Source organism: Quercus robur, chromosome 11 (assembly GCF_932294415.1).
Source record: "Quercus robur chromosome 11, dhQueRobu3.1, whole genome shotgun sequence".
Taxonomy (NCBI): Eukaryota; Viridiplantae; Streptophyta; class Magnoliopsida; order Fagales; family Fagaceae; genus Quercus; species Quercus robur.
This window is the reverse complement of record NC_065544.1, coordinates 19,068,941-19,086,201: the sequence shown is the minus strand read 5'-3', so window position 1 is coordinate 19,086,201 and position 17,261 is coordinate 19,068,941. Positions and strand designations below refer to the sequence as shown.

At 34.9% G+C, this 17,261-nt stretch overlaps 1 protein-coding gene and 1 pseudogene across 1 annotated transcript; both read left to right on the top strand.

Annotated features, from left to right (window-relative positions):
* Positions 1-6,055: 6,055 nt before the first annotated feature.
* Positions 6,056-12,467, top strand: LOC126704802 (vacuolar iron transporter homolog 4-like; annotated as a pseudogene).
* On the top strand, positions 6,695-9,904 carry LOC126706945 (uncharacterized). Its single transcript, XM_050406536.1, has 2 exons — positions 6,695-8,325; positions 8,673-9,904. Exons 1-2 carry the CDS (start codon positions 7,782-7,784, stop codon positions 8,705-8,707), a joined length of 579 nt encoding a protein of 192 aa, XP_050262493.1. The 5' UTR covers positions 6,695-7,781; the 3' UTR covers positions 8,708-9,904.
* Positions 12,468-17,261: the final 4,794 nt, after the last annotated feature.

The following is a 17,261-nucleotide window of genomic DNA, read 5'->3' as shown; positions in this document are numbered from 1 at the left end:
AAACGCCCACCGTTCTGATTCTCTTTTGCTTTGAGTCTGAAACCAATATGATTGGTCTATGATTTGAATGAGTATTAGGAAATTTGAGCATCCATTCCACTGAAGCCACTCCTCGATCCAACCTAACCCAAACATTATGATTACCAAGTCACCGGTTACACCAAGTAAAGGGATAGCCATTGTAACCAAGATCCTTAAGTAGTTAAGCCCATAGTAATCTAGAGCATCCTAAAATCGTTGCATTTGTCTCTCCAGTCCCTGCTTTTCATTCGCTCTTAAAATTTCATTAAAATCCCCCACACACACCCATGGAAAAGAGAAACGATGGCTCAAATCTTGAAGTAGAGACTAGGAATCTTCTCGGCTTAGAAAATTATGTTAATAATTCTAATGGAGAGAGAGAGAGAGAGAGAGAGAGAGAGAGAGAGAGAGAGAGAGAGAGAAGTCATCTCCTTAGTGTAGCCAAAAAAAGAACATAAGCCATCTCCTTAGTGTAGCCACAATGTATAAGGCACATTTTTATTATATAAGATATGATAGGAACATGAGCTTTATATAATATGCAATTTTATGCGATGACAATAACTAAATGACTAATTATTAATGTGGGTTTCATTTAGTTCAACTGGTAAAGTCCCTGATAGTTGTATAAGAGATCTGGGGTTCAATTCTCGCCTACACCAAAAATTGATTGATGTTTTGATCTGATAATAAAAAGCTATCATCGGGAGCGGACGTCATAGGTTAAAATTCTCTTTCTCAAAAAAAAAAAAAAGACTAATTATTACCTTATTAAAAAAATGTGTGTAAAAAAAAAAATTATTAAAAAAATGACTAATTATTAATATATTTCACATTTTTCATATGCTGTAACAAATGTCTTAAAAATTATTTTTGTATTTAGATTTTTTTTTTTATGCTACTTTTAGTTAGTTAATAAAGACTTATTGAGGTTGTGATTTGGAATGATTTAACAAGTTCAAGATTTCAATAAATAAAATTTTAAAATTTTAGTTTTTAATTTGAGATATAACCCCGGAGTTTTAGGGAAATGACGCAATATTTATTAAATAATAACAACTTGACATAAAGAGAGTGTAATCGCATGCAAATACAGCTTTCTAAGACGTATTTTATGTCCCCCTCAAAAACAAAAACAAAAAAACAAAAAAAAAACGTATTTTATGTATATATATACACTCAATTTTTTATTTTTTCTTTACTTGGATCTTAAACTATTATCAATTATGTTTTTGAGATTTTAAAAAAAGATACGTGGCCCAAACGACTTCATTTTGTTCAACTTTTTCCATGTAGTGACTAATAAAACTATATATATATATATATATATATATATACACACACTAGCCTCTGAGCACGCGCGCAATATTTTTCTATTTTTTTAGGTAAAACTTAATAATTTACATCTATTATAATTTAGAATTTTTTTTTCAAACAAATAAAAATGATAAACTTTAGAGATAAGCAGTAATTGTAATTTCTTTTTTGAACGTGAAGGAAAAAAATCCTAAATTTTAGGAGTTCTCTTTTTGAATTTAAAATGAAATTTGTTATTTGACATTTATGACCTTATTTCTAAATGAAGTTACTCTTCATTAATAAAGGTATTTTTGAACTACATAAAAGTCTAGTTGAAAGAGGTGAATCCTCTTATATATAATATAGATATATATATATATATATATAACTGAAAATGATCAGTACTATTCACTCATTCATCTACCATATGGTGTTTAATAATAAATTTTGAATTGGACCAAAAGCCAAACTAGAGAAGCAACAGCCGAAGAGCTCCTTGGAAACTCATTCTTTTTTCTTTTTTAAAGAATTGATAAGGTTATTCCTTAGAGCATCACCAATAGCTTATCTATATCTATTTTTTTGGAGAAAAAACCCCACTGTTTACACTTGAACAGATTCTCTAAATGCAAAATTTTTCCAAATATTTTTTAAAGTTGCTGCAGTGCTTCTGTAGATATAGAAAACACTGTAGCAACTCTAAACAATATTCTCCCTTAAAATAATACCCAGTTGAATAAAAAAAAATTTTAAATTCTTTCTCTCTCATTCCTTTTCTCTTTCGTTCTTTACTCTCTTGTGCTTCTCTATCTCAACGGTTACAAACTAAAACATACCACAATCAAAACAAAAACACAAAACCCAATTGAAAGATTTGAAACACAAAAACAATCTTTCTCATAAGCCTAATGAAATCTGAATAATAAAATAAAACTAATCAAACCATAACCAAAAAAATAATAATAATAAAAAACATAACATGTAGAACGCTGATCTATGTAGAACACCGATCTCCACTTCTCTGCCCGGTGATCTATATGTGTATGAGAGAGAATTTGTTTGTGTGAGATAGAGTGAGAGAAATTTGTGTGTGTGTGTGTGTGTGTGTGTGTGTGTAAGAGAAAGAGAAAGCAAGAGAGAGGGAGAAGTGGAGATATGTTTTGGAGTCTGGAGCTTAAGAACTAGAAAAACAAAAAGTCAAAAAAAGAGTGAAGATAGATATAGGGGTAGGTGTACGTGTGTGAAGGAGAAAAAACAAGAGAAAAAAAGAAAGAAAGAAAAAACGTATGGATGAAAAAAAAAAACTAAAAAAAGAAATGAAAAATAATATAAGAAATAAGAAGTCAAAATTGAGTAACATTACTATGATATTTTCACAATACTTTCACAATAAATTTTAAGTAGCAGATTGTTATTAGTTGACATTGGTGAGTAAAAAAATAATTTAAATAGTGGGTTCAAATTAGAACTAGTAACAACCAGGGGCGTAGCCAGAATTTTTTACATGGGGGGGCCAACTTTCAACAATGATGATTATCATCGTTGTATGGATAGTCTATATATTTAAGTTAATATGGACCTTCTTTGAGATAAACTCGTCGGATTTCATCTTGTTTGTTGATAGGAAATTCACATATTTGTTTACGTGATCCTAGATCACGATCTCTCTTCAGATTGAATTCTTGAACATTTAGAGGGGTGTTCATCAAGCATTGAAGTATCAACATTTATTTCTACAGCCACAGGTGTCCTAAATTTTGAATTGCTAACATCTTTTTTCTTTAAGAATGCATCAATTGTTTTTTGTTTGCTCATAATTCTTTTAGCTTTAAGAATATGACTCAAAAATTAACCTGAAAAGAACTTAAAAAATAAAATCTTAATTAGAAATTTTTACTTAATTATATGGATGTTATTCATACACAAGAAAAAAAAAATTTTCCACTATAATTTAAATAGTCAACCCATCATCATTCCTATTATTCAAATTTTCCTGTATTTTAATCTTTTTTAATTAAGAATAACCCCTCAAACAAAAGCAAAAATTAAACACACAAGTACACAGCATAAACCAAACAATTTAACAACACCCACTGTCACATGATATCTAACTAATCAAAAATAGTTAATAAATAAATAAAAAAAAATTTACCTTAGAAACTTTATCTTCACAAAGTGCAAACTTTATCTTCCCTTCAAGACTCATCACAAATAACCTCCCCATGCCCATGCCTTCAACCATATATTTCTCTAAAAATCTATGAAAAATTAAAGAGCATATGAATATTTAAGTGTAGATAGTTGAAAAAAAAACTAAAAAAACTAAAACTAAAACTAAAAAGAGATGAAGCGAAAACTAAAAACTCACCCTCTAGCTACACCCCTGCTCTAAATGATTTCTTTTAAGAAAGCAAGAAGAAAGAAAATAATGGTCAATTTTTTTTTTTTGGATCGTGAGGACTGAGTTTGAGAGAAGAGCTGAGCCGAGCAGTGAAAAGAGTCTAAAGAGATGAAGGTCTAGTGCCTAAATAAGAGAAGAAAACTCACCAGGCAATCACCAAATTCTAAATCCTGAAATTTGACAATAAAATATGCTGAGTGATTTGTTTTAGAAAGCAAGAAGAAAGAAAAAATTGGTCAAGATTTTACTTTTTTTTTTCGGACCGAAGGAGTGATGCTGAGTTTTGGAGGTTGGTAGGCGATACCAGTGGGAGGTGAAAGTGTATTAAAAAAAAAGAGTAAAGAGAATAGGGATTCCGTGGGTGGGTTTTTGAGATGGAGAAAGTGAAATTTTGTTGTTTTTGTGTATGGATTTTGAGTATTTAAATGTAAGTGGGCCTGCTTTTTGTTTTACTTGGAGTATAAGAGGCCTAAAACTAAAGCTGTGAGGCCTAAAACTAAAGTTGTGAGAATAGAGACCTAAAACTAAAGGCTTTTAGCAGGGAGAATAGAGGCCTAAAACTAAAGCTGTGAGAATAGTGGAGATGGGGGGGGGGGGGGGGGGGGGCGCGGATGTCCAACATTGGAGGGGCCCAATCAATTTTCTTACATACACTAATGGATTTTTTTTCTTTTTTGCAGGGGCCACGGCCCCCCCAAGGAACAATGTGGCTCCGCCCCTGGTAACAACTTACCATATAAAATTTTCTTGTAAAAGTATTGCGAAAAAATGTTATAAACACAACATTTCTCATTAAAATAAATATATATATATATATATATATATAATTGTTAATGTTGTTTGGAATTTGAAAAATATAGATGAATTAAGAAATATTAAAAAAATAATAAAGAAATAATATTTTAATGGAATAGAGAGTAGTTATTGGTTAATAAAAATGTGGTGTTAATGGTTATAGATGAATTAAGAAATATTAAAAAAATAATAAAGAAATAATATTTTAATGGAATAGAGAGTAGTTATTGGTTAATAAAAATGTGATGTTAATGGTAAGTTTAGATGAAAACCAATAAAAAACTGTGTGGGGCACGATAGTTTGTGGGCTCGGCCCGCTCGCTTATGGGGAGTCCACAGGCCCCAAACTGAAGGAAGCCAGGGCCCAGGCTCAAAAATAGTAAGTCCAAAGTGGCCCGAAGATACAGCCGAGGACAGCTTAGTCCTCGGCAGACCTAAAGTCTCATTGATGAAAGTGGCATACAAGCAAACTTAAAAGATCAGAAAATATCTCGGGGAAATAGTCCTTAATACCCTTCATTGATATGACATTGCACCTGACAGAACCGGATTCTTAGGCTTTATTGATCGTCTCCAACCATTCTGGGATTAGATTGACGGGACAAATATCAGTCCTGAAAAAATTGACCCTACACGTGGACGAGGGACAACAAACGTAGGCTAGTATAAAAGGAAAGGTAAACTAATTAGGTAAGGGATCCATCTCACTTCCTGCGGAAAAAACTCCAGGGGTGAGAATGACCGGATAATATATGTAAACCACCACGAAAAAGTCACCGCCGGATAACCGGAGAAAAACATTAGTGCTCCTCGGACATGATCCGAGAAGCCCAATCCCACAAGTTATAAAACTGTGGGGCTTGTATATCTAGGCCGAAGCCTTTTCTTATCTGAGTTCCTTAAAATCCGGTTTGGACCAACGCCCTGTGACCAAATGCTAGCCTTTTAAGTCCACTCTCTACAAATTTCATTGTGTGGAATCCTTCATGTGTGAGCCCAACGTAATCGTTGGGCCGTTTAAGAATCATGTCCCTACAAACTGGTTACATCAACAGTTTATAAAAATGTTGTAAAATAATTTGTGATTGTAACATTACTCATAAAAATAAAATTCCCTTAAGAAATATTACCATTTGAGAAATTTGATTATTGAAAATTGAGGAAGTTTTTTTTTTTTTTTTAATATAGTTGTTAAAAAATTTAAAAATATAGTTGTTAGGAATGAACATAGGAAGAATAAATGATGATTAAAAAAAGAATAAAGAATGAATGAAGAAATAATATTTAAATGAGATGGAGAAAATGATAGAAAATCTGTTGAAAAGTGTATTTGAAAAAGTAGATAGATAAAAGTTAAATGTCATTGTTCATTGTCAAAATAGTACAAAAATTTAAATAAGCTGTTAGAGATGCTCGGCCTAGTGTCTCACGATACTTCCTCTCTCTCATTGATCACTACCACTGGTTACTTGTCGTCTTTTCTCTCTCTTTCCCTATAAAAAAAATTTCCCCACCCTTTTGTACGTAATTCATGCCTTCATGGCTGTCAATGGAGCTCATGATCACCAAGTGTCGGTAAGCAATGTTAGAGTTCTAGTTCATGCAAATGATATAGAGCAAAACCAATGCCAAGAGACAGAAGAAGATAATAATTTTGACTACTAATACTATCAAAGGGCACAGTGGCTTCGTGCTGCTGTGTTGGGTGCTACAGATGGGCTAGTTTCTGTTGCTTCATTGATGATGGGGGTTGGAGCTGTTAAAAAAGACCTCAAACCCATGCTTCTTGCTGGATTTGCAGGGTTAGTTGCTGGGGCTTGCAGTATGGCAATAGGTGAATTTGTGTCTGTTTACACTCAATATGACATAGAGATGTCACAGATAAAGAGAGAAGAAAACCTATTGAGTTTTGCTATAGGATCAGTATTTTCTGTTGTAAAGCTTTTGTAAATATAGAGCTAAGCTACAGTAGTTTAGACTAGATTAGTTATGCATACAAGTATAAACGGCTGTAGTTTTGTATACAGGTTAAGAAGTTTGTTAGATCTTATTCCACGTGTACAGTTTGGATTGGTTGGTTAGGCGGTTAGTTTGTTACTCAGCTTACCCGCTCTGTTTCCACTATATATAGAGCAGAGCATTGTAAATTAATATTCAATTCAATATATACAAGTTTGACTTCATTCTTCTCTCTCTCTCTGAGTTTCATTCCGCCATTGATGTATATTCAAAGCTTGTATGGAATTCAACATGGTATCAGAGCATGAACTAGGTCAGAGATCATTCAAGTATGGTATTCTGAATTTCCTAGTTCAATTATGTTCTTCTTCAATTTCTTAGTGCTTCTTTCAGATCAACTAGAAATTTACTTGTTGTATTTCTGTTGATTCTTGCATTAAGTTCATCATCTCTGAGGTTTCAATTTCTTTAATGTGTTGAAATCTTGCTTTGTTCTTCCATTGATAATTGAAATTGAAATCTTCAATCTTAGGGTTTTCAATTCAATTTTTTCTCCCGATCCTAGGGTTGTTTCTTTTTCTATTCACTGTTTTCTTGTGATTTCATCTAGATTGTGAATTACATCTTGATTGTCACATAGAATCCAAATTCTTGATTCCTGATCTTGATTCCTGAAGAATTCTCAAAGAAAAATCAATTCTTGATTTTTCTTTTCATTTCTTGGTTTTAGTTGTTTGAGACCTTGAATTTTCGTCTTTTCTTCTGGTTAAGTATGACTGAGAGTACTTCTAGTGCTACTGTTCCTACTGTCCAACCTTGGGAAAACACGTCTAGCCCCTATTTTCTGTCCAGTGGGGATAATCCAGGAGTTTCTTTGGTGGTTCAACACCTCACTGAAGAAAACTATAACATCTGGAGTAGGGCGATTCTTATCTCTTTGGATGCTAAAACTAAATTGGGCTTTATTGATGGTTCTATCCCTAAGCCTCAATCTGTTGATCATCCAAATTACACAGCATGGAACAAATGCAATAGTACAGTCCTAGCTTGGCTGTTTAATTTTGTTTCCAAGGAGTTGCAGTCAAGTATAGTTTATTTCAAGACTGCCAGAGATGTATGAGTTGATCTGCAAAACAGGTTTGGGCAAGGAAATGGACCTACAATATTTGATTTGAGAAAAGAAATTAGTTCATTGACTCAAGAGGATTTAACAATCAATGCGTATTATGCCAAGTTTAAAGGTCTTTGGGATGAATTCTCTAATTATAGGACATGTACATGTGGTCATCAAGTTGAGGAATGTACCATGTCATTCTTGATGGGGTTGAATGAGACATATGCAGCTGTCAGAAGTCAAATTCTGCTTATGGAGCCTGTGCCTACCTTGAGCAGAGTGTTCTCTCTTCTAATGCAAGATGAGAAGCAGAGAAAAGTAAGTGCTGGGAAGAAGGCTTTGGTTGATACTTCAGCAGCTTTAGCAGCTTTTGGGTCTAAACCTGGCAATACCAAGACATTTGTTAAGTTCAAGAGTGGCAGGCCACAATGCACTCATTGTGGAGCCATGGGGCATGTTGTTGACAAGTGCTACAAGCTACATGGATATCCTCCTGGATATAAGTTCAAAAACAAAGGTGGTCAACCTTTTGCAAACAATGTTGTTGCTGCTGAAGATCATATAAGTGAACCCGTGGCTCTGACCAAGGCTCAATATCAGCAATTGATTGGTCTATTGAACTCTCAATGCCACTTTGGCACTCAAGCACCACCAGAGGCATGTTTGGCAGATGCTCATCAAGTTGCCACCATCATTACTCAGCCTTCAATGGATGTTCAAGCCCAAGCCTTCTCAGGTATTTGTTTTTCCCCTTCCCTTGAGCATTCAGTCTTTTCTTCCAGTACAAATACCTCTCATATTAGTTCATATGATTGGATTCTGGATAGTGGTGCAACAGACCACATGGTACACTCCATTCACTTCTTCACTTCTGTTACTTCTTCTGTTCAAATTTCTGTTAGACTCCCTAATGGTGAAATGGTTAAGGTGACTCATGTTGGAACTGTTAGAATCTCAGCCACATTGATTCTAGAAAATGTCCTTTGCATTCCTACTTTTTCTTTCAATCTTATTTCCATAAGCAAACTAACCCAAAACCCTTCATGTTGTTGCATCTTCCTTTCTCATTACTGTTTTCTCCAGGACTTACTGCATTGGAAGATGATTGGGTTGGGTAAGAGACATGGAGGACTGTATATCTTGCAGTGCAATGATTCCATCACCTTGCCGTCCTCTGTTTCAGAAGTATTATCCAAATTACCTTCATTCCTTTGTAATAAACAGGTCAATACCTGTAATCTTGATTCTTCTTCTTCTGTTGCTATTTCAAATGATGTTGTTAAATTGTGGCACTATAGATTGGGTCATCCTTCTTCACAAAGACTAGCTTTGTTGAAACCTATTGTACATGATCTGAATCTTTGCAATAATAACAACTCTTTTGATTGTCATATCTGCCCTTTAGCTAAACAGCACAAATTACCTTTTTCTAAATCCACAAGTGTTTCCTTAGCTTGTTTTGATTTAATCCATGCTGATATTTGGGGACCCTATTCTACTCCTTCCTTAAATGGCTCAAAATACTTCCTTACCTTGGTTGATGACCATAGTAGATGCACTTGGGTTTATTTAATGAAGTACAAATCTGATGCTTCTTCCCTACTTCAAACCTTTTTTCATATGATTCTTAATCAATTCAAGGTGTCCATTAAGGTCATTAGGAGTGATAATGGTCCTGAATTTGCTCTTTCTTCATTTTATGCTGCCAAAGGTGTTTTACATCAACTATCCTGTGTTGAAACTCCACAGCAAAATGCTGTTGTTGAAAGAAAACACCAGCATTTATTGAATGTTGCTAGAGCCTTGAGATTTCATGCCAACTTACCTTTAAATTCTGGGGAGATTGTGTTCTCACAGCCACATATCTCATCAACAGGCTTCCTAGTCCTCTTTTAGGCAATCTTACACCTTACCAGAAGCTTTTAGGTCATTCCCCTTCATATCAGCACCTTAAATCATTTGGCTGCCTATGCTATGCCTCTACTTTAACTAGGAATAGATCAAAATTTGATCCTAGAGCCAAGGCATGCATTTTTCTTGGTTATCCTTTTGGGACTAAAGGGTATAAGTTGTATGATTTGTCTTCTAGAACTATGTTTCTGTCAAGAGATGTTATCTTCAAAGAGAATGTTTTTCCCTTTAAACACTGGCATTCTAAATCTATTCCTATTTCTCCTTCAATTTCTCACAACATTTTTCCATCTCAGTCACATTTTCCAGATTCTGTTGCTTCAGTTTCTGCTGAATTTTCCCTTCCTTTTAGTTCTGTTGATACAGCTGTACCTCCTGATGAATTTCCAGATCTTGTTCACCCTGATCTGGATTCTTCTCATCTTACCCCTGTTATTCCTTCCCAACAAGAACCTCCCATTCAACCTGACCTTTCCATTATTCAACCTGCCTTACCTCCTGTTAGAAAGTCCACTAGGACTCATAAACCTCCTTCCTATCTTCATGACTACCATTGTAGTTTAGCTTCCACTCTTATTCCTTATCATCACTGCAACTTGGCTTCCACTTCTCTACCTTCCCATGATTCAATCTCCAGTGACAGTCCAGGTATCCTCTATCCACTCTCTTCAACTCTTTCTTATTCTAAGCTATCCACTGCACATAGAGTCTTCTCTGTTGCCTTGTCTATTGTTAAGGAACCCACTTCTTATGCTGAAGCCCTACCTAATCCATTGTGGCAAGCTGCCATGAAGGCTGAGATTGATGCACTTCAGGCTAACAAGACTTGGGACATGGTCAAACTGCCTCCTGGTAAAGTGCCAATTGGGTGCAAGTGGGTCTACAAAATCAAGCTTAAGGTTGATGGCTCCATTGAGAGGTACAAGGCTAGATTGGTAGCTAAAGGCTTTACTCAAACTGAGGGTGTTGATTATTTTGAGACATTTTCTCCTGTGGTGAAGTTTGTGACTGTTAGGACTCTTTTGGCTATGGCTGCTGTGTATGGTTGGCATTTGTCCCAATTAGATGTAAACAATGCATTCTTACATGGGGAATTGGCTGAGGAAGTGTATATGGTCCCTCCTCCTGGTTTTGGCAGCAAGGGGGAGGTGTGCAAACTCACTAAATCTCTTTATGGATTGAAACAGGCCAGCAGACAATGGTTTGCTAAACTCTCATCTGCACTCCTTGATCATGGTTTCAACCAATCTAAATCAGATTACTCAGTCTTCACTAAGGTTAGCAAGGGTTCAATTCTCATATTGCTAGTCTATGTGGATGACATTTTGATAGCTAGCAATAATGTGGAGGCAGTCCATACCTTTAAGGTTTTCCTAGATGCCAAGTTTAAACTCAAGGATCTTGGTACTTTGAAGTATTTCTTAGGTCTTGAGGTTGCTAGGACTGAGAAAGGTATTAGTTTATGTCAAAGGAAGTTTGTTTTGGAGCTGCTATCTGATACAGGTCTGCTAGCATGCAAACCAGCTAATGTCCCTATGGATCAATCAACCAAATTTAGGAGTTCAATGGGAGAGGCTGCACCAGATCCATCTTTGTACAGAAGACTTATAGGCAAACTGCTCTATCTGACTCTAACTAGACCTGATATTTGTTACTCAGTGCACAAACTGAGTCAGTTTATGAGTTCACCTCAGCTTCCTCATTTACAAGCAGTTTATAAGATCCTTAAGTATCTTAAGAAGACACCAGGGCAGGGTTTATTCTTATCTGCAAACTCTGAGTTGAAACTCAAAGCCTACTATGATGCTGATTGGGCAGCTTGTCCAGACACTAGACGATCTGTTTCAGGCTTTTGTGTCTTCCTTGGTGACTCTCTTATATCCTGGAAGTGTAAAAAGCAACAAGTAGTGTCCAGATCATCAGCAGAATCTGAGTATCGTGCAATAGCTACTGTCACAAGTGAGCTTGTCTGGTTGTTGGCTTTACTTAGAACCTTTGGTTTAGATCACAATCATCCAACATCTTTGTACTGTGATAGCAAGGCAGCTCTCTATATTGCTGCAAATCCAGTGTTTCACGAACGTACAAAGCACATAGAGGTTGACTGTCACTACATTCGAAGTAAGATTCAAGATGGGGTGATTAAAACCTTTCATGTGCCTACTAGACACCAGATTGCTGACTTCTTCACCAAAGCTCTTGGTTACAAGCAGTTTTACTTCCTTCTTTCCAAGATGAACCTAATCAACATCTATGGTTCATCTTGAGGGGGAGTATTGAGTTTTGCTATAGGATCAGTATTTTCTGTTGTAAAGCTTTTGTAAATATAGAGCTAAGCTACAGTAGTTTAGACTAGATTAGTTATGCATACAAGTATAAACGGCTGTAGTTTTGTATACAGGTTAAGAAGTTTGTTAGATCTTATTCCACGTGTACAGTTTGGATTGGTTGGTTAGGCGGTTAGTTTGTTACTCAGCTTACCCGCTCTATTTCCACTATATATAGAGCAGAGCATTGTAAATTAATATTCAATTCAATATATACAAGTTTGACTTCATTCTTCTCTCTCTCTCTGAGTTTCATTCCGCCATTGATGTATATTCAAAGCTTGTATGGAATTCAACAAAACCCGAAACACGACTGGAGATGGTTTGGAAAAGCCGGCGGAGGAGAATCTACCGAACCCGGTGCAAGCTGCTTTTGCATCAGCGCTTGCATTTTCTGCGGGAGGATTGGTGCCACTTCTGGGTGCTGCTTTTATAAAGGAGGATGAAGTGAGGCATGGCATGGTGGTTGCAGTGGCTAGCATAGCATTGGTTGTGTTTGGAGTAATAGGAGCAAAGCTTGGGACTTGGGAGGACTCCTGTTCCTAGGTCATGTTTTAGAGTGCTTGTTGGAGGATGGATGGCTATGGCTATTACTTTTGGGATGATCAAGTTGATTGGCTGTAGTAAATTGCAATTGTGATTATATATTTCCTACCTACACATGCAACACAATTTCCATATACGCCTTTCTCATTTTCAATTTAACAGAATTAATATATATATTGCATGGTTTGGTGAGGTTCATTGAATAAGGTTTATTTGGTCTCTAAAGATCACTCTTCCTTAATTCCTTCCTCTTTTCTTCCTTAATTTCCAGAAATGTTCTTTCTTTTTCTTTTTTTTTTAATTTCAAAATCATATATCATGTATGAACACCGATGGTAATTGTTACCTTCAATGATGATCGAACAATCTATATTATATATGATTTGTTTCTGAAGCAGCACATATCAGTTTGGGTGAATATAAAATCTCCCTTTTGTTTTATTGGGAAAAATTGGGAAAAAAATGTTGTGTCTTAAAGAGTACTCGAATTCTGGCTTTTACCCTCCACGCCCCATAATAACTTTGTACTTATAAAGTGACCACCACGCTAAGAATACACATGATGTGCGAGGGTTATTTAACATCGCTTGATTATAGATATTGGTGACTGAGAAATTTTTAAATAAATTTTTTTTTTAATTTTTAATTCAAACGCATACCCATTTTTGATTCATACATTTGAGAACAAGGGATGGGATATTTCCTCTCAATCTAGCTTTTGTTTAACATTCTTTGAAGAATTTTTTATATATTAATGATCATTAGCTTCTAAGCAAAAACAAATCAATAACTACACCTCAAGTAGAAGATGAGAAGATATCTCTAATCCCCATTTCGTTCCCACTTCTCACTGTATAGAAAAAGACTAAAGATTATTAGCACAAATTCATCCTAATTAATTATGGAAATACTTGTAATTTCTACCCTAAATTTTAAAAACATTATTAAAAAAAAAAAAAAAAAAAAAAAAAGAAAGAAACTGACGGTCACCAACCCAATTTATATTTATAACAAAGTTTACAAATTGCACGCACCACATAATAAATCTTACAGTTCAAAAATAATGCCGCAAAATCTTTCCACGGATCTTTTTTTTATATAAGAAGATCGTAACTTTATTAAGATGAAAATAAATACATTACATCTTGAGCCAAAACCAACTTAATCATAATAAAATTTTCTTCTATCCAAGTTACAAAACTAACTAAATTCCTAGCATACTGCACTAAGATGTGTGCAAGACAATTGTCTTGCCTTCGAATATGAGAGACTTGCACTTCACTAAAATCTTTTAGCTTAAGCAGTATTCTCTCAACTATATTGTGAATAGTTATTGATGGTTCACACAGTCCATTCACAGCCTTAGCAACAATCTATGAGTCACACTCAAAGATAACCTCTCGAACCCTCACATCCCATGCAAAAAGAACCCCTTCCTCCAAAGCTTTTGTTTCAATCTCCAATGGCCCCAGCAGGTATGGTATATTTTTACTTAGCACTGCCTCGACTCTTCCAGCAAAATCACGGATTACTACCCCAACTCCCAAAGAATGAATGGATTTGAAAGTTGACACCCTCAACATTAAGCTTATACCAAGGAACCTTTGGGAGAGACCATGGGGCATCTTCTCTAAACCCACCTGTATTGAGCTTGATGTTAGCTATCTGAAATTCATCCAGAAGAAATCGAGCTCGCTGCAAAATTTCCGACCCCTGCTGCCTTGTCTTTCCTAGCCGAGCTTCATTCCTATTGAACCACATGCACCATGCCACCATGATCACCAACTCCAATAGCTCTTTATCTGTGACACCATGACCACCAACTATTTTTGTTGAAAGTACTATACAACAGAATCTATTTTTGCGGACAAAACAAAACCCTTCAATTACTTGGTAAAATGTTAAATTATTGGTGTCCAAAGCGGAAAGCCATCACAATTGCAATTATATTTCAGGAAAAATTTCCCACCATATATATTATTTTTGCAGGGAAAATTAACAATCCCTTCCAAAAGGTACATTATTTGTAAAGGCAAACTATATATGTTCACTTGTCCACGTTGATCCCCTACATGGCAAAAATGGGCCAAAATTCGCTAATCCGACCCAAACCCACCTATTTTAGCTTGGTCCAAATCCGATTTTTTTGGCCCGAATTAAATATGGGCTAACCCATGGCCCGTCCATTTTTTGCGGGCCAACCCAACCCAACCCGTGACCCACCCATTTTTAAACCTTTTTTTTCCCTAAAAAATATTTAAAAACTACACAACAAGGTGTGCTAGATTGCTCCTAGGTACATAACATTGTCATAAAAGGCACAATGAACTTGTGTGTTGTGCTCCCTATTTATTAAAAATAAATAAACAGTTAATAAAAGGGAAAAAAATACAAAAAGAAAGCTAAAGCCTAAAACATCTATTGTCCAGTGTCTCTACACAGATTACACTACTAAGTAACCAGCACTAACTACTAACTATTAAGCTCTACTTCTAGTTGTAACATTCATTAACTAAGACTACTAACTACTAAGTAACTAGTTCTACTTCAAAGACTACTAACTATTACTAACAACATGTCCAAGTCTGTCTAACTAATATAGTAATATCTATCTAACTAGCACAAACCTAGCCACAAAGTGATAAAACAAAAAAACAAAAACAAAAACAAAAACAAAAAAAATTAAAAGAATTCAATTATGACTCAAAAGGCAAAAAAGCAAAACAAGGCCTAACTCTATTGTCTCTCACTCTCACTCTAATTCGCAAGTATGAATATTTTAGTGCTGAATCTACTACCACCATTGAGTAGATTGAGGTGAAATTTTTATAAAATATTTACTTGTTCTTCCTTAAATTGTTATATTGATTTTTAAAGGGGTTTTTTTTTTTTTTTTAAATTTAGATTATCTTTCTATATAATCTAACTTTATTATTATGTTAAATGCAACAAGAATTCGTGCACTTAAAAAGGTTGATAACTTAACATAGTCCATGATATTTTGTTTTGTATTTTTTTTTTTTTTTTTTTTGGGTTTTTTTATGGGAATGATATCATTAGTGAACTTTGAATTTGAAGTATGTAAAGAATTTTAGTCGTGCTAAAAAGTCAAAACTATTTGAATTGCAAGGATATGAAAATCTGTTTTTTGGTTTGTTTGTGCTTTTCCCATAATAGTAAATTAGTAACAAATAATCTAACTATTTGATTTGATTCATTCTCTCTAAAAATTTGGCATTTATTTGTTGGTTTTTTAATGTGAAAAATATGGGCCCACTAATCTGGCCTGAAACCCAAGTTACACAATTGACCCAACCCGCTTTCAATCCTTTTAAAATGGCCTGTTTTTGGCCCGACCCGCAACCCGAATGACCCAAACCTACCGTTTGCCATATCTTAACCATTTGCCAGGACCAACAAGCAACTACTACAATTATCTAACTTTTTGGAGGGATTTCAAAATTTTTCCACCATTTATTTTGCCAGGGTCGAGAAATAGGTTATCATAAAAACCTTCTTCTTTTTTTTGCAATGGCAAAATAATTCTCCCTCACTAATACTCAAGTTTTTGTGAGAGCGAAGGTTAGCTTTCACAAATAATCATTAGAATATCAAATTCCAATATTTGTGGAGAGTATCAAATTCCAATATTTAGTAAATAAAGACTAATGGTACTTTAATAAGAGAGAAATCAAAATGCCAATAACAAAAATACTGAAAAATTCATAAAAACTCAAAAATGCTAAAACTTTGACCCACGGTCAGTGACAAGAGAAAATTGAGAAAGGTTGTGAGGAAGAGAGGAATGGATCTCCTGTACCCATATTTCCACCCCTAAACTTCAGAATTGTGAGAATGTTAGTTGGCTGAATGGGCTTTTGCTCTAAATTTTAGCTCTAAGGGCAAAATGTGGTTGATTTATTTTGAATCTAATTGTGGGCTTTTATATTGTGTTTTGGGTAGGGGTGGCAAAATTTGACACAACCCGCGAACACAACACGACATGACTTGACACAAAATTAGTGGGTTATCGATTGAGGCTTAATTAATATGTTTGTGTCATATTCAAGTTGACACGACTGACCCATTTAATAAATGGTTATGGTTAGTATGTTATGATCATAGTGTCCCACATTAATTAAATGTAAGTTTAACCATGTGTTTATAAGCTCTTTGGCACCCTCCCCTTACAAGCTGGTTTTCAATGGTGAGTTCTACCTATAGGCTCTTAACATTTGGTATCAGAACCAACCACTACCTCGATTAATTAAGTATAGCTCATTGAGTATAAGATCAAATGAGTTGCGATTTTGTGGTCAGATCTCGGAAAGGGCGACTTAGAGGCTAGATTAAAATTACTGATAGTTGAGTGGAGCCACCAAAGAGAAAAAGGGCTACCAACGGGTCAATGTCGCTAGAGTGAGTTGTCGTAGATGTCAGCTATGGAGTGTGATGGTATGTTATGATCATAGTGTCCCACATTGATTAACTGTAAGCTTAATCATATGTTTATAACCTCTTGAGCACCTTCCCCTTACAAGTCGATTTTCAAGGGTGAGTTCTACCTATGAGTTCCTAATATAGTATCCAATCCCTAGAACCCATTTGACCCCTCTAATTAAATGATATTTTATCAATATACCCTTCAAACCCTAGGTATATAAGCTTATTAGTTGTTGTGGTTTATTTTCCTTAACATATTATGATCGATTATTTGTGATATTGAGATATGTTCTAATTTTAAATTATTATTTGTGATGCATGTACTCGGTTGTTCTTAATTTTATATTTAAAAATTATATTTTTTTGGTTTTTCATAATATAGATCAATTTGGTTAATACTAAAATTTGTATTTTTTTTTTTTCGCTTTGATAAAACCTGACAAAT

What these genes read in the sequence shown, in the direction of transcription:
- LOC126706945 (XM_050406536.1), top strand. Translation starts at nt 7,782, where the DNA reads ATGTCATTCTTGATGGGGTTGAATGAGACATATGCAGCTGTCAGAAGT. An exon ending in TCAAGCCCAAGCCTTCTCAG is followed by an intron (nt 8,326 to 8,672) that starts GTATTTGTTTTT and finishes TGTTTTCTCCAG; the next exon opens with GACTTACTGCATTGGAAGAT.